The sequence below is a fragment of the Eurosta solidaginis genome, chromosome 5 (genome assembly GCF_040869045.1).
Source record: "Eurosta solidaginis isolate ZX-2024a chromosome 5, ASM4086904v1, whole genome shotgun sequence".
NCBI lineage: Eukaryota > Metazoa > Arthropoda > Insecta > Diptera > Tephritidae > Eurosta > Eurosta solidaginis.
In genome coordinates, this window is record NC_090323.1 from 26,512,221 (window position 1) to 26,535,718 (window position 23,498).

At 39.9% G+C, this 23,498-nt stretch overlaps 2 protein-coding genes across 6 annotated transcripts in view; one reads left to right on the forward strand and one right to left on the reverse strand.

Moving 5' to 3' along the window:
• The window catches only part of LOC137254054 (hydroxyacylglutathione hydrolase, mitochondrial-like), a 141,825-nt gene that overhangs the window by 14,180 nt on the left and 104,147 nt on the right, over positions 1-23,498 (reverse strand). The gene's annotated exons all lie outside the window — the stretch shown is intronic.
• Positions 2,150-3,317, forward strand: LOC137254039 (uncharacterized). Its single transcript, XM_067791716.1, has one exon. The coding sequence runs from the start codon at positions 2,160-2,162 to the stop codon at positions 3,315-3,317; it is 1,158 nt and encodes a 385-aa protein (XP_067647817.1). The 5' UTR covers positions 2,150-2,159.

The following is a 23,498-nucleotide window of genomic DNA, read 5'->3' on the forward strand; positions in this document are numbered from 1 at the left end:
GGTCTTTCCATGTCAATGTTTTGTTAAAAATTACACCAAAGTTTTTCGCCGTATCTACGTATTCTATAACGGAATTGTCGAACACTACATTCTCTAAATCATTAGTGGGAAAAGACCTTCTATGAATAACAATACATTTTGACTTATTCGGGTTTATTCATAAACCATTCATAGTAGCCCATGAAAATATTTGATTCAAATCGTGGTTTAAGGTACTTATGCACAAGCTAGTTTGATCACGAGGACAACACGTAAACAACTGCACATCATCAGCGTAGATATGAACATTACAATACTTAAGGACATCGGGTAAGTGGTGTATAAAACGAAATAACTCATATTTTCTAGATTCTAAAAACTTCCTTCGTTCAAAACTGATAAATCAAAAGTGGAGATAAGATAAGGCAGCGCTGAATTTGCAATACTATTACGGCGGATTTGTGTATAAAGCTTTGTCAACAGCTTCTGATTTACGAGATAACTGCCATACAATTATTAATTCAACGTTTTTTAATGTCCAGGTTTTCAGTGTGAGTTTAAACCAGTAGGTGTAAGTGCTCCGTTGAAACTCCAGCCAACTTAAATGAGTTTAAAGCCCGGGTTAAAGTTGACATAGTCATAACGCCATAGTTATAACCATATTTTTACTTATCCATATCATATTGGCATCATTTATTGGTGCCTTAACCTAAAAATCGTGTAAATTTCATAAAAATGATGAAAACAAAAAAAATTACAAAAATGTACCACAAAAATAAGTCAAAAGTAAGTATCTTAGTCAAAACGTGTCCGAAACAATAATTAAATAATTAAAATTTTCAAAGAGTTAATAAATTCTGAATTCCACTGAAAAACCCGGCCTAATTTCACTTGGCTTCCTGCGACGAGGAGAAGTCGGGCTTTCAACAATTGTATATTGTACAGCAAAGTAAATGAAATGTATTGACTGAAATATAACATTTCTGGAATAAAATATATATCATAATAAGAGTATTTGCTTCTATTATAGCAAAAATAAATGTTTGTGCATTCAAATTATTTTGGTACTTTTCGCGTATGTGATCGGCATCACTGCTGCTGGTGAGTTTCAATTTGCGTCCACCAATTCCTCCACTGTAATTGGTTTATTTTGAGATTGACATGGAGAACCACCAGATTGTGGTAGAACAAGATTGACAGGGTGATTATTTCACGTGGGAAGCGCCACCTAACGCGAACAGTCGCAATTGTTTCGCCTTTTATGTATTTGCAGTTGCCAGGAAGTACAGTGGGGAAAGGCAACTCATGCTGGGCAAAAAAAAAAGTTTTGCAGTGAAAATGCATGGCCGTTTGTTTTACTTGCATATACATACATCTGCGTTTGAGACTAAAAAACGCTCAGCGCCAATAACACATCGCAATAGCGTAGGAGAAATAGTGGAGACACACACTTTTTCGAAAGTGTATACTAGTGGAGACACACACCTTTAAGAACTAATGTAATTATAAATTAATAAAATTTTTGTGTTTTTAGAAAATCTGAATAAGACTTCAAAGGCTTTATTACTATTCGGCTTCGAATTATATAGCTTTTACTTTTGGGATCGCCTCACACTTGTTCTATATTAGAGTTTAGGGTGCTCAGTGCTCATTTTTCATCATATTTAAATAATTTCTTTTAGAAAACAGCTTGGTTTTGATTTTTGAATTTTCGTTTGTTTACATTCTTTTTTTTTTTTTTGGCACAAAGTGCACGTAACTGCCAAATGTGGAAGACATAATTCATACCTCCTCTGCCTTATTTAACCAATTTTGCAACACAAGAACTTTTTCGAAATAATTGTAGGTCAATAAAAGTAAAAGAAGCAATGTGGAATGTTTAATATAAGTTTTTCACTTTTACCAGTAGGGACTTCGATCGTTTAAATGAAATCCGCAATCAACGCGCTGAAAGCATGATGCATTTTTTATATTAGGTTAGTAAAGGTCTGTCAAGTGAGAATAAAACCATGAAAATATTTAGTGAGATCATATTTCTCTACAGTGGGAGGAATCGCACCACTTTCCAATCCCACTGTACAAGCGTTGACAGCTAAATACATATGTAGATACAAGAGAAAAAAAAAACAGAAAAATTTTTAACCAAAAATTGTTTGCAGCTGAAGAAAAACGCATAAGAAATGTCCGATACACCGCACGAACGCAATTCCAACTCGAAATCAAACCTCATTGAGGTGCAACATGTCGGCGTCACAGCTAAACTTCAATCACCACTCAAGAATTTGCTGCAATCCCCCATGTCCTCAACAGAAACTGAAACAGGCCAACTGCTCTTTCACGACCATCATGGTCATAAGATGAAGTACAGCAAATTTTCCAATGAGACACAAGCTGATACAGAAACCGAGAGTCAATCCAAAATTCTATATGAAATGCATGCTGTACGTGAGGCATCCGCACGGCATCCAGGCAAACGAAATCCGACACCATCAAAAATCGAATTCCAACTTTACAAAAGCGCTACGAGACGTACCCGTCGCACGAAAAGTACGCCAGCATCTGCAATAAAATATTGCAGTGAACAGAAGAAGAGCAAACGTAAGCTTTTCACAGAGCCGCAAAGAGCACACGAAAATGCTGCAGCCACACGTCATTGTACATGTCATGCACAACAAGGCGCAAGTGATAATACAATCTTTAAGAGACTGCGTCATTCCCTGGATAACATGCGTGCCGCACGTACCACTGTTTCTAAACCGAAAACGCCTAAATGCAATCAAATTTTCAATGATCTGCCGGAATGTGGCAAAACTGCTGCCGATGAGAATACACAGCAACCGAAACGAGATGTTACACCACCACCACGTGAAACTCGTATTGGAATTTATCCATTTGAACATGGTTGTGCTGAATATTTACGCACAACCGATTGTCACCCTCAACTGTTGTCCGTTGTATTGGCCGAACGCGCTACTTATTATGCGACACGTTTTTGGGCGGAGTTCTTTGGCAGTTTACACATTGGTGTCACATTTGTGGTCACTTTTGTATTGCAAGCATATCGCTTTGTTCTATATTCGCTGGTGAATACGCTGATTGTTGGATTTCTTCATATGTCTTCAGATTATTTGATTAAGCCAATGTTGACTGTTATCTTCAATGGATTTCTACAACCACCGTTGATTTTGGTATATAACATTTTGACCTCTTTGCGTGACATATTGGAACCTGTGGCTGATACCATTAATAATTTTATGCGTCCTGTTGCAACGGTGGGCAAGAGTTTGCGTCTAGTGCATGTTACCTACAACACTCGGAAGCTGGAGAAGGAAGTTTAATAAAGAAAGGTTTATATGTTGTTTATTAAGATTTTTTATTGCTATTGCGCTTTAATATTTGCGATGGTTTGATGATTTATTTTTTTAACCTAAATTATATTTATTTATTATTGGATCGATGTTTCTATAAAAATGTGGTTTTCAATTGGTTGGTAATTTTCTGGTAATTTCCTGCCTGCCAAACCGAAGGTCTCTGACTCAAGTGATTGGGCACCTAACTTAAAAATTATTTACGAATTTTTTCTAAAATGGGATATCTCCTCGGCAGTGGTTCGGCATGCTCTCGCTTTCTCTCTAAGATGAGGTTGGAAACACAAACAATTCTTATGAGGGACGCCGACTTATATATTCAATCAAGTCCATAAAGCATTACTAGAATGCTCGCCGAAATGGTGTGACATGAGCTGGAAATAACTAGATAGAGAGAGATACTCGGTGTCTTCTCCGGTCGAGCCTCTCAACCATTGTTTTGGAGATGGAATTCCCCATCGAGCTTTGGGAGATGGAATTCTCCATCCAGCTTTGACTGAGGTAATCGAGGATTTGAGTATCGTCAATTTCAAGAGGCGTACCTTTTCACTACGTAGATGAGACTACGGGCTCTGAGTCTGATCAGCACACATCTTGATGTGTTACTTTCTGTTGTTTACATGGGAATCACTTTCGAAGTGTTGCCGATGTTGGTCATAAACGCAGAATAGTTCCGGTTATTAATAGCCAATGTCATGGCAGTTCAAGCTTTCTGTTCATCTGCCCCGTCTGGATTCTTTTTAGTTTGGTGATGTTGACATGTTGTTTTCTTCTGGTAGCTCAACCTAATTTGTAAAGAAATGGCGTCCATAAATCAGGAATTCAAGAGGATATGGTTTGAATGAATCTATTTTTCATTAGCTAAAGCTTCTTGCCTCGTAAATATTCAATGGCGCCAAAGCTTCCTGTGTGTTCATGTTGCTTACCAGCTTGAATGTAATATTAAAGTTACAAGTTACATCAGAATAATAGATCCACGCATTCAAAATCACAATCATATACCGTATCGGTGGTTTCATTCCTCGCAACAGCCAATTTTAAAAAAATGTTTATAAATCCAGACGACGTGAATGTCTGTAAGAAATAGCATCCAGGAATTTCTCATTAGTTCATGATGTTCCATTTTTACACGTTCCCCATACTGGTTTGTCAACTAGCCGGGGGAGGAGCTTCGCGTTCGCAGTGGTGTAAAAGGCGGACATGCCTTGTTATAAATGAAACCAACCACCATATTATTTTTCTTGTATGTATATCCTTACATATAAATGTGCATACTATGATCTTTCATTGTCTGTCTGCAAAATCCGTTTTTCACCCCTCTTATCCACTTCTGAATTTTACGCAAAATTGCCTTATTGCGGTGTCAAATGACAATCAAATGAATTTCACACTCAAACACACACACACTGCTAGGGTTTACTGCTTCATCTGTTTCTACTTTTCTCTTTTGTTCTTGCTATCATTTTTTTGCGTGCACTATTTTTTAGTGTTGTTGCAATATCCGGCTCAAAGGAGCCTAATAAAATTATAAGTATTTATAACACAACTGAAATTCAGCTACAAATAAAACGCAACAACAAAATGTGTTAAAACCAAAAGTCTACCGTGGTGTTTGATTTATTTTGCTCATTTCCTTGCTAGCGAACAATAAGCACTTTCTAAACACCCAAAACTCAGATGACATTAGCGTGTATGTATTTAAGTATGTACATTAGGGTGGGTCGATTTGTATGGACGAAAGTTAACCGATGTCGCGCCATCGATTTTTCGATAAGATTTGGGCTCAGGAAAAAAAGTTCCACTACGCATACCCAAAAAAATAATTTTCGAGCGTGCGAAATTCCATTTTTTTTTTTCGACCTTGATTTTTAAGGATTTTTTCATGACCTACTAAATAAAAGATTTCATATGTATACCCTGTCCGACCCAAAAATAGCTGTGTTTTTTTTCACATTGAAATCTTGTCTTTTAAAATAATACGATTGATAATTTATTTTAAGATTTTATCGTCGCTGTCGATTATTTTTCGACTTTGCTCTTTGATGTTCACCGAAAGAAGAAGGAATCAGAGCAAAAGCGAAGTTGGCTGCATTTCCGCCAGCAAGTGACATTTACCATCTGTCAGAAATGCATGGTATAATAAGCATGGTATAATAAAAAGGGTGACATGACAGAATAAATATAAGGACATTACATCTCGGCCTCAATCAGTTTACAATTCATTCAGGTGGTGTGGCCTTAAGCTGTTGATGACTGCGGAGATTCGGTTACAATATTAGTTGGCAAGCACCACTTTCGAATTTTAATGGCTTCGACAACGCGGTCGTACGGCAAATGTGTCAGTTGACAATTTTCTATATCTCTTATAACATAGCGGTCGTTGGGCAACACTTTATGTATAACGTATGGACCCCTATATCTCTGAATAAGTTTCTTGTTAGTTCCTACCATTGTGTCTACGTATTTTATTACAACAAAATCTATCGAATATGACTTGGCAGGTACACTGTGTTTTAAGAAGTACTGATGATTGTACTCTTGCGATCGTTCCATATTTCCTAGTGCGCGCTGTCGGATTCCATCAAGGTCCCTAGTAGTTTCAGGAGACAGCTTATCTTTTAAAAGTTCCGTAAACTCATCGACAATACATCCCCGTTGGGTTACTCCAAACAGCAGTTCACTTGGTGCAAGCTTCGTGTGTTCATGACATATTCTATCTGGGACAAATGTGAAGTCCAGTCAGCATGTTCGGTGGACTCAGTAAGTATACTCAACATGGCCCTTAGAACACGATTCACCCTCTCGACTTGACCATTGGCTTGTGGCGATGCCACTGCTACCTTCACATAGCCCATGTTCCTCTTCAGCAGATAGTCACTAAATTCGAGAGAGGTGAAGCAAGTACCTCGATCGGTTATGACACGCTTCCCAAGGCAGTCGGTTCTATGTACCGGAGACGAACGGGATTTTTCCCGACCAAGGACTGTCATTTCAGTGTGACCCCATTTAATTTGTTGCGTCCCTTCCACAAATTGTCATCCTCCCAGCAGCTCCTTGCAGCAGGACTGCTCCATATTCTTTTACTCCGGGAAGGCATCGAATCCAATCCGGGTCCGTCTCCTGACCCCGGTCCTGAGAAATGGTTTTGCTGCATCTGCCGGAAAAGAATCTTTTTAGGACGGTCATACTCTGTTCAGTGTGTCTCGTGTAAGGGATGGTTGCATCGGACAGGTTGTTCTGGGCTTGATCCCAAAACCCGACGTCCACGTAACTTTTATAAATCTTTTGTGGCTCCTTGCTGTTCACACCCAAGGGCGTCCCGTAGTCTACGCCTAAGCGCCCCCCCCCCCCCCCACTACCTTCCAGCAGCCCTGCTGCTCAGCAATCCACAACAAGTACCCGCTGCTGCTCGCGCCCCACGGCGCTAACAACTCAAACAGCTGCTACCACTCATAACTACTACCTTCGTAGTAGAGTCGGTAGCAATGCTGAGCATCAGCCCCTGGCCCCGTCTTCTCCCCTCCCCCCCCCCTCTTTTCCGGCAGCAATCGTGTAGGCCACGGAAACAGACTCTTAGTCCCTACCTCCTTTTGCACCGTTTGCCAGCACAGAATATATATGTTTGCGACATCCGCCCAATGCAGCTCCTGCCTTGGGTGGTGCCACTTTCCTAGATGTTCTGGTCTCCGCGACGGAAACCCCCCGACGGGTTTCATCGCGCCATGTTGCCAGGTCGCAAACCCAAATCATCCGGGTACCCCATTGCTTGCCCAAGGACGCCCAGTCCCAGGGCCACAACAGCAATTGCGTCCTGGCCTTCCACAACCCAGGCGTAGTCACCCGTCACTTACCCCCAGAGTGGCGGCGTCTCCCCTTAGGCACTTCAGAATTCTGCAGTTAAACTGTAATGGACTAACTGGGAAGATTACGAAGATAGTCGATTTCATGAAGCGGCATAACATCCGCATTGCTGCGATTCAAGAGACTAAACTCACAGCAAGATCTGCATTGCAGACCTGCTCTGGGTATAATGTCCACAGGAAAGACCGCGAGAGCGGAAATGGAGGCGGCCCTGCATTTATCATACACCACTCTGTGCAATATTATATATTTGATCCTGGCATCGACCGCAGGGACAATGTCTTAGAACGTCAAGGCCTATCTGTCCGGTCAGGCGATGCAAACCTAGAAATCATCAACAACTACATCCCTCCTGCCACCTGTTGCCCCAGTGGATACCGCCCTAATATCAGAGCCTTACTCACTGGCAACAATCGCATTATCTTAGGCGATTTCAATGCCCATCACGATCTATGGCATTCAAACTTGTGGGCGGACAGTACGGCTGAGATGCTGGCGGATGAAATAGAAGAAACGACGTTCTGCACAATAAACGGGGACGCCCCCACACGTATGGTAGGAAGCTGTCACAGCTCGCCAGATATCTCAATCGTGAGCGCAGAACTCGTAAGCTGCGTCAACTTGCAGCCGATGGTAACATTGGCATCCGACCACCTGCCTATACTTATTTCGTTCGAGCGTACCGCCGACTTCATCGTCACCGAAAAACGCACTTTCATAAACTTCAAAAAAGGAAAGTGGGAAGAATATAAATCTTTTACAGACAACCGCTTTGCTGCTCTCCCTATCCCGACTGATGCCCGCCAAGGGAAGCGTGCCTTCCGTAAGGTCATTGAATCCGCCTCGGCACGTTTCATTCCCGCAGGGAGAATTCCCGAAATCCGGCCCCACTTCCCGACGGAGGCCGCAAACTTAGCGAGAGAACGTGACCTTATAAGACAGCTTGATCCAGGCGACCCCCAAATAAGGGATATAAACCAACGCATCAGATTGCTTGTGGACGAACACAAGCGGGCAAAATGGGAGGAGCACCTAAGAGGTTGTAACCTCTCTACCGGTGTGGGTAATCACCATCACCGCTAAAGAGGTTGAGGACGCCATTGGCCGCGCTAAACCATCCAAAGCAGTGGGCCCAGACGGCATAGCCATGCCGATGCTTAAAAGCCTAGGGAAAGAGGGTTTCAAATATTTAGCGCATGTCTTCAACCTGTCTCTTTCCACCTTTGTCATACCCGAGAAAAGGAAAATGGCCAAGGTGGTCCCGCTACTAAAGCCTGGGAAACCAGCTAACATAGGAGAGTCGTATCGTCCGATATCTCTCCTATCGCCAGTAGCAAAGACGCTTGAAGCCATTTTGCTCCCTTATTTCCAAGAAAATTTGCAGCTAGCCTCTCATCAGCATGGCTTCAGAAAACTCCATAGCACTACCACCGCGCTAAATGTCATTAGCACCCAGATAAATTCCGGTTTAAATCAATACACCCACCATAGAACAGTACTCGTAGCGCTAGACCTATCAAAAGCTTTTGATACGGTCAACCATGGCTCGTTACTGCAAGACCTGGAAGGGTCTACCCTTCCCCCATGTCTTAAAAGGTGGACCGCAAATTATCTGGGTGGCATCGGTGCAATTCAGAAACGAAACATCAAAACCAAGGAGAATTAAACAATGGGTGTACAGGGTGGTATCCTATCCCCACTTTTGTTTTATTTCTACATATCTAAGCTACCTTCACCACTGGAAGAAGTCACAATCGTTTCCTACGCCGATGACTGCACAATAATGGCCACAGGCCCAGGCCCAAAGATCGATGAGCTATGCAATAAAATAAACGGCTACCACCCTGATCTCTCCAGTTTTTTCGCCTCGCGAAACCTGGCATTATCACCGACTAAATCTTCCGCGACCTTATTTACAACATGGACGTTCCAAATGTCGACCATTTTGAACATCCACGTCGATGGCACTACGCCAACGACTGTCCTACACCCCAAAATCTTGGGTGTGACGTTTGATCAGGATCTACATTTTGGTGAGCACGCAGCCGCAATTGTTCCGAGAATTCAGAGCCGTACAAAATCCTCAAATCCCTCGCTGGCAGTACCTGGGGAAAAGATAAAGAAACGCTCATGACTACATACAAAGCAATTAGCCAGCCGATTACGTGCTACGCGTCACCCATATGGTCGCCTAGCCTAAGAAGTACCCACTTGAATTAGCTACAGGCCTGCCAAAATACTGCTTTCAGAATTGCCACGGGCTGTCTTCTTATGTCCCCAGAACACCATCTGCATAATGAGGCGAGAATACTCCCCATCAGGGAGAGAACTGAGATGCTGATCAAACAGTTCCTGTTGAATACCCAGAAACCTGAGCATTCCAACAGACATCTGATTGATGAACCAGCACCGCCTAGTGGCTTAAGGAGTCATCTCCGTAAGCATTTTGAGGAAATATAGCACCTGAGAACCCAACCGTATGAAGCGAAAAAACACAAGCAGGTCCTTGGTGAACTCCATAAACAGGCGTCGGACCTTTATGCCGGGAATTGCCCGGTGAATCCAGTACTTAAAGAAAAGTATCCAAAACTCGCGGAAGAGGAACGCATACTCCCCAGGGAAACGCGTGTCACTCTTGCTCAACTTCGTTCTGGATACTGTAACAGGTTAAACTCTTACCTATCCAGAATCAACCCCGACATACAAAATGTATGCCCCGCTTGCAATGTGTCCCCACATGACACCAACCATCTCTTTAATTGTAATGTGGAACCAACGCCTCTAACACCCCTTTCCTTATGGTCCACCCCTGTTGAAACGACAAGTTTCCTTGGACTCCCGTTAGAGGATATTGATGACAATTTGTGATCGGTCGCGGCTGCTAGGTGGGGCGAAGCATTGCTACAACAACAACAACAACATCGGTTATGACACGCCTGGGGCGGCTATAAAGTTATTATCTATTATATTTATCTAGAGAACAACACACTTCTTTAGTACTAGTGCAATTTACGGGGCACCACCTGACAAACTTCGTGAAAGCATCGATAACAACGAGTACGTGCTTGCGCTTCGACTTAATAGCCGGCAGGGGGCCAAAGTGGTCCAAATGAAGAGTGTCAAAAGGTATAGGCTTTTTGGGTATATTAAACATATTATGCTTATTAGAACGAGCTGGTGCAGAGTAGACAATGCATTTTATACAATTTTGTATGAATTTGTTTATCTTATCTTTCATGTTTTCGAACCAATAAGTTTCACGTATCTGATTATAGCACTTTTCTGTACCTAAGTGACCTATTTTTTCATGTATGGTACGAATTACATTTATCTGCATTTCTGTAGCAACGCAAAGCATAACCTTCTCGTCCACCTTACGACATACCAATCCGTCTACGAGTTCATATCCCGCAACCACACCCTTCTCTAACTTATTCATAAGTTCTTTGAGCTTCTTGTCCCTATTCTGAGCGATCTGGATCTGAATGTCTATATCGTCCAAATCTACGACAGCAATTTGTTTATTTCCGCTTTTATATTCACTATTACCTTTATAGTTGGGCAACGACTCAGGTTTTATAGTATGGGTGGTGATGCACTCGCATTCTTTTCCTGACAATGGGCTCCTGCTGAGGGCATCTACGTGCCCAAGACTAGTTCCGCTCCTAGTCAAAGTTTTCCAATTCTAGTGCCCATCTGGCGATTCGGGGGTTAATTTGTTTTTTGTTTAAGGTCATAGTTAGTGAATTACAGTCCGTGATAATTTTAAATGACACACCCTCTAAATATATTCTGAATCTGCGGAGGGCATAAATGATTGACAAAGTCTCCAGATCGAAGCTATGATACCTGGACTCGGCGGGCGTAGTTGTCTTCGAAAAATATGCAATTGGATGGAACTTTCCATCATCCTGCTTTTGTAGTAGAACAGACCTAAAACCTAAGCTGCATGCATCACAATGAAGTTGGGTTTCACGATGGCGATCATAAATCGCCAATAACGGTGCATTAACTAAGATTTCCTTTAAATCCCTAAAGGCTTTTAAACAGTATTCCGAAAAACTGAATTCAGCATCTTTGCGTAATAAATCCAAAAGTGGCTTTGCGATCTTCGAAAAGGAAGTATGAAAATAATCCGATGCAGGAACGAAGCTCTTTTTGATTCCTAGGGATTGGATAGTTCGCAATTGCTTTAATGTGGGACTCTGAAGGTTGTATTCCCGATGAGGTAACCCGATAACCTAAGTATTCAACTATGTTGTAACAAAACTTACACTTTCTACGCTTTAGCTCTAGATTTTTCTCATAAATTCTCCTCAGTGGTTTCCTAAGGGTTTCGATATGTCTTTCAAGGCCACGGGAAGCGATTAATATGTCATCAATGTAAACGCAGATTTCCTTAGCATCGATCAGATCCCGAAAGATATTATAAACGAATCTCTGAAAATTGACAGCCCAGTGGTCAGTGGAATAGAACTCTCCTCCATTGCTAGTTGATTAAACCCATCCTTTAAATCAAGAAATGTAAACCACTTTTTCCCTGACATATAATCAATGCAGTCTTCTATCGGGGGTAGTGAGAAATTATCCCTAATTGTTTTCTTATTGAGAGCCCTATAATCTATACACATACGGGTTTCACCACTCTTTTTCTTCACCAAAGCTATGGCCGAAGCATAGGGAGAGCTGCTCGGGCGTATTATCTGACGTTCAAGGAGATCATTGGTGATCTTTTGCACCTCTTCCTTATCTTTGAAAGACAATCGCCTCGGTAGGCAATACAACGGGGAATTATCAGTCGAACGGATAGCCATTTTATAGTCATAGGGTTTCTTATCAACTGAGGTGGGGTACAAATAATCGCTAACTAAGATCGGCGCTACGGCGTCACGTTCACATTTATTTAAACCTGGTCATATGTCTACCTCTGACTGGACTACACTTTCATCGATCGCACCCATATCCCTCACGGCTAGATCAAACAAATCATATTCGTTATCTGAACAATCTGATTTTCCTAATCGAATTTCTCACACATATTGTCTAATATTTCCTTATTATCAACCGATACTTTACCACAATTATCATCAGCTTTACAATTAATCGAATCAGATGCATAAGGTTTACATTTCTCTATATTAAATTCATTTATTTTCAATACATTATTTTCCCCTTTATTAAATTCAGAACTGGGGAGATTTGCTTTTATTAAGTGAATATTAAATTGTGTCAAAAAGTTTCGACCAAGAATTAAAGGTATAGTTAATGTTTCATCTGGACCTGCAAGTATGTTGATGTGTTTAATAGTTTCTTGAAATTTTACTGCACACAGTATAGTGCCAAAAGAATGAATTCTGCTTCTACCGACTCCAACGAACTTCATAGGCTTTGCAATATTTGATAGCTTCAGAAATCGTTCAGCAATCGATTTCCGTACAATACTAATTGAACTGCCGGAATCAAAAAGAGAAATAGTATTTGTAAACCCTGACCATATACCTCGATTTTTTTCATAAAAGGTCACACTTACCTCTTGCTTAGTTTCTAGATAATCATATTCATTACTGGAAATAGCTGCAACACTGGTCGTCTGGCTCTTTTTCTTCGGGCAATCGCCGTGCATATGTCCAACCTGGTGACAGGTAAAGCACGATCCGACTGGCCGCTGTGGTTTCGAGCAACTGCTTTGGTAGTGCCCGAAACGTGAACAGTTAAAACCGCGTACCGCAGAGAGATCTTCCGAAGCACCCACTTTTGTTCGGTACGTATCGAAGAAGTATTCAATGGCCTACGCAAAGTAGCATTCTGCCGCCGTTGTTTATACCGCTCCATACGTCGGATTAAGTCACTCATCGTGTTGGCGCCATATAAAACGCTTATGCTGTTGCTATGGAACGAGATCCCGTCAATGATTAAATCGACCAACTCCTGCTCTGCTATGTCTGATTGTGCGGCGATTGACTGCATTGCAACGACGTAACTCACGCAAGATTCTGACGATTTTAATTTACGGGCTCGTAGCTGGCGGTAAACCTCTTGCCGGGAGCAATTGCGTTTGAGCATAGCACATAGTAACGTTTTTAGTGTTGGATAATCTGCAAGCCCTTGATTCAATACGAACTCTTTAGCTGTGCCAGACATACATCGCCTCAGAGCTAAGCACTTATGTCGTTCGTTAAAATTATTAGCGTCGGCGTAGTCCAAATAGCAAAAACCACCTATACATGTCGTAATGGTTGTCACCACTAAATTTAGGGACCGCTGCATCGAGCTCATCAAAATGAATAAATTTACGGAGGCGTATGTCAGAATGAATGTCTGGTTGTGGCACTAGAGATTGCAGCTCTGCTAATTCGCGTTTTAGTTTCAAAATTTTTAGCTGCTCCTGAAGGTGGTTTACCTCATCGGATGGGGCCATTTGGGTTGCATTGTAGCTAACAGCGGGCACTGAAACGCCAGGAGTGACACGGTCGACCATAAACATAAATGAGCCATCACCAACGTCGATTTCAGGGATAGCAGCTACAACAGCCCTATTGGTTGCAGAAACGGCAGTAGCAAAAGTAATGACATTTGGAATAGCATTGGTGGTGATCGTACTGACAGCAGCGGAATTCGTAGTGGTAGCGGTGGTGGTTGTACTGACATCGGTGATTGTAGCAACAGCGGAAAAATTGATAATATTGGCAGCGGTGGTGGTTGTAGCGACAGCGGCAGATTTGGTAGTGGCAGTGGTATGAACAGAGGTGGTATCGGTGGCTGCTGAAGCACTGGGTGCACCAGGAACACTGTAAACGGAGCCAGCAGTTACATTTTTCACATATGCAGGTTTTTGGCCAGCTTTATTGCTTTGAATAGCACTACCGCTGACTGCTGCTTTCATATTGGAACGTATATTATGCATTTCTTTCATAGGTTAAGTTGTTTTTTTATTTCTTCCAAAATCTTCAAATAGCGAAATATTAATGTGGGAGCAGTAGGGAAACACCCCACACCTGAGGCTGAAATCTTGTCTTTTAAAATAATACGATTGACAATTTATTTTAAGATTTTATTGTCGCTGTCGATTATTTTTCGACTTTGCTCTTTGATGTTCACCGGAAGAAGAAGGAACCAGAGCAAAAGCGAAGTTGGCTGCATTTCCGCTAGCAAGTGACATTTACCATCTGTCAATATGTGTCTATGTTTCACCCTCTACACTAATTCTATGTATTCTATGCGCGTCCACTATTCATCGCAACTGATTCAGCTATATGTTATCCACAGAAATACAACAGAGGGTTGTGTCTCCGCTTTTCGATACACCCTGTGCTGTAGCTAGTTGTTTAACCACTGCCGCTAGATGGGCCTCCTAAGCATTATGTAAGCGAGGATAGGCGCTTTTTTTCACGCACAAACGAAACGTATACGCGTGTAAAAAAAACACGGCTAATGTCAGCTAAAAACGTTAGCGATAACAGTTTTTTCAAAAAACATGAAAATTTTACAATCAAATAAAAATTTTTTAGTAGGTTATGAAAAAAACCTTAAAAATCAAAGTCGAAAAAAAGTAAAAAAATGAAATTTCGCAGGCTCGAAAATTATTTTTTTGGATATGGGTAGTGGAACTTTTTTTCCTGAGCCCAAATCCTATCGAAAAATTGATGGCGTATATCGGTTAATAAATCGACCCACCCTAATGTACACATTCCCGCTATCCGTTTGGTGGTTTCATTGATGAGAGTTTTGTTGGTTGTGCAATACACCAAAAACAAGAGAGTACAAGCAACATATGTCAGCAAGTTATCGTTCGTTGATTGAAATAATTACTTCCCCGGAGAGTTGTAAGCGCGTCTAATTCAATTTCGAGTTTTGTGCTTGTACGAGTTGTGGTATAAACAAATCACAGTGGTATTGCTAGCAGCGTTAAGCGTTACTTTATTGGGGTTAAAAACTTAAGCACCTGAGTGAACGAGTGTTACCGAAGAGTGCAGTCTTTTTCCGTAAGTGAATCCACTACTCTGGAAGTAACACTACCAAACCGACTTCCGCGGGAGCGATTTGTTGGCTCCTGCATTTTCGGGTGGCCACTTATTACTCATCTTTCCTCAAAAACATGTTTGGATTTAATGGTGTGATTTATTTGAAGCTCGAATCTTCGGGTCAATATCAGAGTGTACGTATGTCATCTCGAATTGAAACCAGAGCGCTCTCCGTTGCGCTGTTGTCTTTCAAACTATGCCTTCTATATTAAAATTCCATGATGCCCAGCTCACTAAAATGCCAAACCTTCCACTCTATTAGACAGAAGCAGCGGTGCTCGCCGAATCGATATATGTACATACATATGTACTAGGCATAGTCTCAATGCTCTTTTCCTTAAAATTACTAATTTTGCTTAAAGCAGTCCGCATAATTCGAACCTACTAACTACTATATTTCTATCTCTGCAGAATATGGCACAGGGTGCTCAAAAACTTTCGTCTTGCTAGGATAGCCATGTCCTCAACGCACGCTATTCAAGGTCCTGTAGCGACTTGCTTAGCACCACAGCCGCAATTGGGAGAATGAGAATTCTCCGTGGTGATTTTTGTTTCATCCAGGTGAGACAGTTCGGTCCAACAGAATTTTATGAATAAATGCACCCAACACATAAACCCACTAATCGACAGAGTGTGTATATATGTAGGTATGTGCACCACTTTTAACTTCGGAAGTCCCTAATAAAATCATTCGATCACCCAAACAGATCTAAAAGGCTTCCTTTGCCTCCATCAGAATATACAGAAAGCGTGATCTAAGAAATGTTCGTCTTTTCATTTCCTTTGCCCCCATCAGAATATAGAGAAATCGTGATCTTAGACATGTTTGTCTTTTCATTTCCATCCCTGAGAATTTTCAAGATTCCGCAACTAGGCATCTGTGGTGAAAGGAATAGATAAAAAGATATCGCTGTAGGACCGCTGGTAGTTCTTTTAACTACAGAACCAGTTCTCAGCGACGCAAGGAAGACGCCAACTCTGTCCATACCACTGCAAAGTCCATTTTTCTAGAATTCTATAAAAAAAAAAGCTTCAAGATGTCCACATCAAAATAAAGATTATTTTGCACCATATGGCGCATAAACCAAAAACAACGTTCACAGGTTCTTACAGCTAATTGGACACTTGCTTGTCACAAATGGTTAAATAGCAGCAAAAGCATAATAAATGGCACGCATTTCGAATAGGAAAATAACAAACGAAGCGCCATGGTATCATAAACCATATGTACATGCATGGTGAAAGACAGAGGGGAGGGGGATGTTTTGGGGCTCGCTGCCCTAAGGTACTTGAGCACTTCCATATCTCTAAGAATGCTTGAGGGATGATCGGCGCTAGTTTGGAAGGTCGAACGAAGTTCGTCTTCTTGTAGCAGTGCTTCGCCCCATGTAATAGGTGTGGTCACTCACAAATATCAGTTGTTTGTTAGGACGCCTAGATTTCTGGGAACGGAAACGGTTCATTCGTTTCTCTTTTTTTTTTGGGGAGTACTCCCGCCTCATTGTGTATATGGCGTTACGAAAGCATCCCGTGGGAGCTCTGTTTCAGTATAACCTCATTTAGTTTAATAAAACGAGGTAGATGTATTCTGATCGTTGATCGAAGGGGAAGGTATTGTCTTGTTTATAAAACACAGTCTTTCTCAAACCAATTTATTAGGCTTGACATCCTTCTAATTACTTATTTATGACATCCTTCAGGTCAGCCAGCAGGTTTTCCTTCTTATATTAGCCAGAGTAGGACGTTCGCACAGGACAGCGGGAAGCTCCCACCTTCAAGGACACAACTTCTAAACTCCTCACCTTTCTTTCCGCGTGTTGGGTCATTAGCCAGAACCCTAAATATATCTTTTCAGTTCTCTTACTTTTACTTGAGTTTGGGAAACCGATTGATAGTGCGAGATTAACAATTTCGCTTCTTCAGTACGTCCTTGAGGCGAAACTCACCTCAAGGTTACTGTCAAATTTAAGAAAAGACTAGTTGTGTCCTCACACCATTGCGGCAAGACTCCTTCAGTCTTAAGGCTCATTCTGTTGCAGTGGCAGGAATGTGAAGGTCTAGCATACATTTTTCAGGATAATCTTTAGCGCGCCCGTCGATCACGACCTAACACTTCACGTTTCTATGTGTCTAACAAATGCTGTGTATATGCGCATTATGAACTTCTGGTCCCAGTTGCTGCTATTCTTTTTCTGCACTTTTTTCTATGTTGGGTTTCCAGTTAAGCTTGCCAACTATTTTAACTCCAAAGTACTTTGTGAAGGTTGTTGAAATTTTAGTTTTGTTACTGAACAGCATCAATTATGATTTCCCGTGATATAACTACATCATCTGCATTTGCTCCATTTCCATTGAGTTCAATTAATATCTAGTTCATTGTGGCAACCCACAGCAGTGAGAAAAGAACACTCTCCTGAGGTGTACTTTAGACTGGGTTGGTCCCCAAACAAAAAAAAAAGTTGCTAATAATAAATTTAAAGATTATGTTGAGAGGGGTTCGGAAAATTTATTTTTAATTTTTTTTTTTTTTTTTGATCCTTCGAAATACAGCCGAAAAGGTTTTTTCGTTGTAACTTGGTTATTTGACGTCCGATTTTTAAAATTGATATGTCATTATTTTGGCCTTGAGAAGCTTCACATTTCCGTTTAATGTCCTTTTAAGCTAGAATTCCTTTTCACATGATTAGGTTAGCCCCCCTAAAGTATCCTTTTTTCCTTACCAATCGAAAGTACTTAAAAATTCAAGAAAATGTTGATTTTAAACCATATTACTAAAATAATAAACAAAGAAGTTATAGCACTTTCAGTATTTATTGCAACTGTTATTTTACCTGATTCTTATTATACTTAGACCTGAAACTTATGATATTTTTGGAGGAAAAATTATTATTAGGGTTTGCATTGAAAAGTTAATAAAGATATGCCAAATATCATGAGTAAGGGAAGTCAAAGTAAATAAGTGAGTCAAACCTGTTGTTTCATATTTATAATAATAACACTATGCGACAAAATCAACTTTTTTTCTGGGTATTGGACAAAACCCACCTTTTCGTAGAGATTGAGGCTTAAGTAAACAAAGTACTGTCTCCGTTTTTCGAACTTAGCCTCCAAAAAATATATATCGGCTTACGAAGTTCGAAGTTCGAAATTCTACATTTCGAAATTTTATTTTATTTTTTTGTTAACGCGTTCAGCAAATTGAAAAAGTAAAGGTGAAAAGTCAGAAGTCAGTCTGACTTTTCACCTCGTATAACAGCTGTTATACTAAATTTCTCAAAAAAAGAAATCAACCCTTCAAATAAGGGAAAAGAGCGGACCACGCCCACATTTTTACTTTTGCAATTTGCTGAACGCGTTAACAAAAAAATAAAATTTCGAAATGTAGAATTTCGACCTTCGTAAGCCGATATCTATTTTTTGGAGGCTAACTTCGAAAAACCGAGATGGGCTTGTTTTAAGAACAGTTTTTCCAAGCACACCGTTCGTATTTTATGACCACTTTGGTATTGATGTGTGAACCTTCAGTGCTCATTTCAAACACTACTTGGGCTTGATTTAAGAATTTTCGTTCTCACGCTTCGAGAACGATTTGTGGTCGATTTAACATTTTTCGGTCTCAATCCAAGAACGGTTTGTTCTTGATCTTTGAGGAAAGGGGGCGGGGGTATGGAGTGGGAAGCTGATTTTTCCAATTAGTACCTATTTATTTATTTATTTTTATTAATAATAATTTTTTTGTAAATAATAAAAAATATTAATAACAAAAAAGCTATTATTAAAGACCAAAAGATAAAAAAAACGCATAGCAAGCATTTGTTCTTATCTTTCTCTTATTGAGAAATTCTTCTTTTTATTGATGCAACATGAATATATACTTAAAACATTTCATAACAAGTTTGAGAATTAGCTGTGCATATATGAGTGGAACTGAACGAAAAATAAGAGTTAAAAAAAAATAGAATATAAAAAAATTGTTTTAAAAAACTTCAGAGTTTGACGGTGATCGAACTCGCGCCACACGATCGCAACCACAACGTCGTAGCCGCTGTGACACTACAACTGCTTGACAGCTTGTGCCAAATGTTGTATTTAACATTTTAGTACACATGAATTATACCGTTTCTTTTTTCTTGAACTTAATTTAAGAACATCGTTCTTAATTTAAGAACATTGTTCTCATTAATAGAACATTTGTTCATATTTTAAGACCAGCCGTTCCCTTTTCAAGAACATGATTGCCAGTTCAAGAACAAGGATGTGGTTTTGAGAACAGGTCGTTCGTTTTTCAAGAACAAAAAAGTAAGAACATGAAAGGCTTGAATTGAGTCCGGCGGTGTTGGATTTTAGAACGGCGTTTTTCTCTGAGTGTACCATATTAAGTAGAACAAAATGAAAAAGTTCTGCAGGGCGAAATCAAAAGCCCTTGGAATCTTGGCAGGAATACTGTTCGTGGTATGACATATATAAATAAATTAGCGGTACCCGACAGAAGATATTCTCGGTCACCCTGGCCCACATTTTGGTCGATATCTCGAAAACGCCTTCACATATACAACTAAGGCCTACTCCCTTTTAAAACCCTCATTAATACTTTTAATTTAATACCCATATCGTACAAACGCATTCTAGAGTCACCCCTGGTCCACCCTTATTGCGATATCTCGAAAAGGCGTCCACCTATAGAACTAAGGCCCACTACGTTTTAAATAATCATTAACACCTTTCATTTGATACACATGTCATACAAACACATTCCAGGGTTACCCTAGGTTCATTTTGCTAAATGGTGATTTTCCCTTATTTTGTCTCCAAAGCTCTCAGCTGAGTATGTAATGTTCGGTTACACCCGAACTTAGCCTTCCTTACTTGTTACATCTATAGTCGTTTACGCTAAAACTTTATAAGGACTGCTAAGCGTCAAACTTTAAATACACCTCTGAAATTGCTGCGCATAAAATTAGTACTACTAAATTTCAATACTATTTATGCTCAGATGTAACTGAAATATGTGTCTATGTTTAACCTCTTAAAATGATGCGTGTCCGCAATTCATCGCAACTGATTCAGGTGTATGTTATACACTATGGCCATCAGAGGGTTGTGTCTCCGCTTTTCCGTACACCATGTGCTGTAGGTAGTTATTTAACCACTGCCGCCAGATAGGTCTGCTAAGCATTATCTAAGCGAGGGTAAATAACCATTTTTTCGCGCAAACGTAAACGTATACGCGTGTAGAAAAGACGGGGCTAATGTAACTAATATATCCACACATAGTAATATGTGCGTAAACTGCTACCCCACCCGTGGGCAATGCTTAACTATGCCCATGTCAACATATTTATGTATGTATAATTTTTACTGTGCTTCACACTCAGCGAAAGGGGTATTATGAAGAACTTATATAAATAACAAACAACGTCAATAAGTTGTAAAACGACTCCTGCGCGACGAAACAACGGCCCACAAGCGTACAATCAACGAGGTAACTAGGCAACACTGCCTGTCTGAGTGCTGTGATTTATGTTAGGGTGGGACGAGAAGGTGTCTACATAACATGATGGTTGAATACGGCTAATGCTGACTCTTGGTGTCCATTTACATCTAGCTAAATTTGTTTTTGAAGTTTTACTACATTTTCTTTTTGGGTGAAATTTTGATTTTTTTCCGTTTAAATTAATGAGGGTTAATAAAATTATTAAAACATGCACAAAATTGGTTCTAATTTTATTTAAGTGCGCGCAGCATATATGAATAATTATAAGGGTTGCGCAGAGAAAGGCTGATCCATGTCGTGGTTCAATTACGAAAACCACTAATTTTGAACGCTCCGCATGATAAATTATGCTTCAGGGTAAAGCAAAGAGCGAGCAGATATCTCAATGCTGCATTTCTGTGAAAACAGGAAGTTGGAAGTAAGCGATTATAAATGGGTTTCTATTGAGTCCGCACAGAACATACATATCTAAAGATCGAAAGTAAAGATTTTGTCATCCATGATTAAAAATGAAATCGTAATAAATTTCTGCAACTGCTTTTTTGTATTTCAGTAGCCAATCGCTTTTCAATAATTTTCTCTTTCGGCAGAATGATAGCGATCAATTTGGTATTTGCCTTTATTGTGAAACGTGAAAGTGACTGTCGTCCTATCGTGTCCTACCCATAAAAATAACAAATTTCCTACACACGCATATTTTTACGCTCCACTTTAAAGCTGATCTCGTGCATTGATTGCATTTTTCACTTTTCTTTTATTTTCAAAATCCTTTCACCACCATGGCGACAAGTAGAATTGTTATAGTTTTTAATATTTTGTTTGTCATTCGTTGCATTGTCCATAGCGATCAGCTGTTTTGTGTCATTTGAAAAGGTGTGATGATCCAGACTGATACGAAAATCCAGACTACATAGTATTTAAGATTTGTTGAATGAATTCTGTGAAATAAGGGCAATAGTGATACCTTATTGAATTTACAAAGCGTTGACTTCTGCTACATATAATACATCTCTTCATGTAAACAGCAAAACGAAATACGTCAAATCTAGCTGCATTCTGCAATGAAGGCTGTTTAGACCATACAATAAGTCTTGTGAGGCAACACGTTTTAAGAAATTACAATGAACTCTAAAGGTTTATAACTAGGTCTGGATACCCATTATCATGGTCATAAGTTTGCGCTTAACAACCTATGTGATTTTGACAGTTGCATAACAAGTCACGCCAGTCATCCTTGTTTCGCGATAGCTGGCGTCATTTGGTAACACCAAGGGAGATCAAGTCTTCATCTACCCTTATCTCAAAAGTCAGTGGTGGTATCCCCCTTCCTTTGCTTACACATATGGCTGGAACGAATTTTTATAGTATCAAACTGTCGGTAGTTTATGCACTGGAAATTGCACTGAATTTATCTTAGAAGTGAATGGATGGGCTACTTTCAGGAGTGTTTAGATCAATCAAATAGCTTTGCGATTCATACCATTATAATGGTTCCGAATAGTTAAAAGAGCAAGTTGTAAGGAAAACTATTTGAGCTTCCTGGTTCTTATAAGTCCGGTGAGAAATTTGCTTCTCAATTACCTGCTCAGTCTATAGCCGGGATGTTGCTTTGCTCGCTTCGCCATGATCGGGTCTTGGAATATATATTTCCTAATCAGCGGTTCATCATCAATTGCTCCTCACAAATTAAACACACCCTACACGCCAGCTACTAGGTCGACATTATCATTCCTATATTATTCCTATCAACCAATATCTGAAGCTCTTCGCGTCACTCTTCTTTCTTCTCGTCAGGATATCGCTCCAGCTCAGTACAGTCGCGAAGTATCGCCCTGATAATATTATAACTGAAAGCTGGGTCGCCTTTAAGGGCCAATTAATGGTGATTTATCCATAACCAGATAAAACACCTCATCGAACCAACCTTATGGAAATCAATGTAATCGATTAATGGTGCCATACCATTACGCTAACGCCAAAACCATACCATAGCCAACCAATTGGCTTTTGGGTTTTCGCCATATCCATAACCTAAAAATATTTGAGTTGGAGAATTTATTAACTTTTTGTAGATTTTATTTATTGTTACGTTTTGACTAAGAGACTTATTTTTTGTGGTATATGTTTGTAATTTTTTGCGTTTTCTTCATTTTTATAAAATGTTCACGATTTTTAGGTTAAGGCACCAATAACTGATGCCAATTTGATATAGATAAGTAAAAATATGGTTACGACTATGGCGTTAGGGTTAAGGAAGTTTAACTGGCCCTTTACTTCGAAGCGAATTCGTTTTGCTTATTTGGATTTCGCGATTTCAAGAGCATATTGGGAACAAAAATACTTTTGTTATTTTTTGTAGCGAAATGAGTTTCTATGAAATTTATTTTATTGAATGAAAATATTTATGTACATATGTATATATGTACATACAACGAACTACACGGAAAAAATGACGGATTCGAATTTTTTGTCAAGAGAACAAATTTGTTTAGTAATTTCAATAGAAGAGAAACTGTTGATCTCAAATTAACAATATTTTGTAAAATTTACAGATTCGCAATCAATCTAACTGATTTTTTTGTGTTACACTGGACCACGAATTTCAACTTTTTTCTTTATCAGAAACGCCGTTATGAAATTCGTATGTAAAATCACCCCCTGATTTCGAAAATTGAGTTCATTTTTGATTCTATACTACCGTTTTTGAGATACAAGTTTACAGAATCGGAAAGACGATAAAATTTGCTATAAATGCATCATACATAGTTTTTTGCT

Bases quoted from the DNA above. Each gene is read 5' to 3' on its own strand.
- LOC137254039 (XM_067791716.1), top strand. From the start codon at position 2,160: ATGTCCGATACACCGCACGAACGCAATTCCAACTCGAAATCAAACCTC.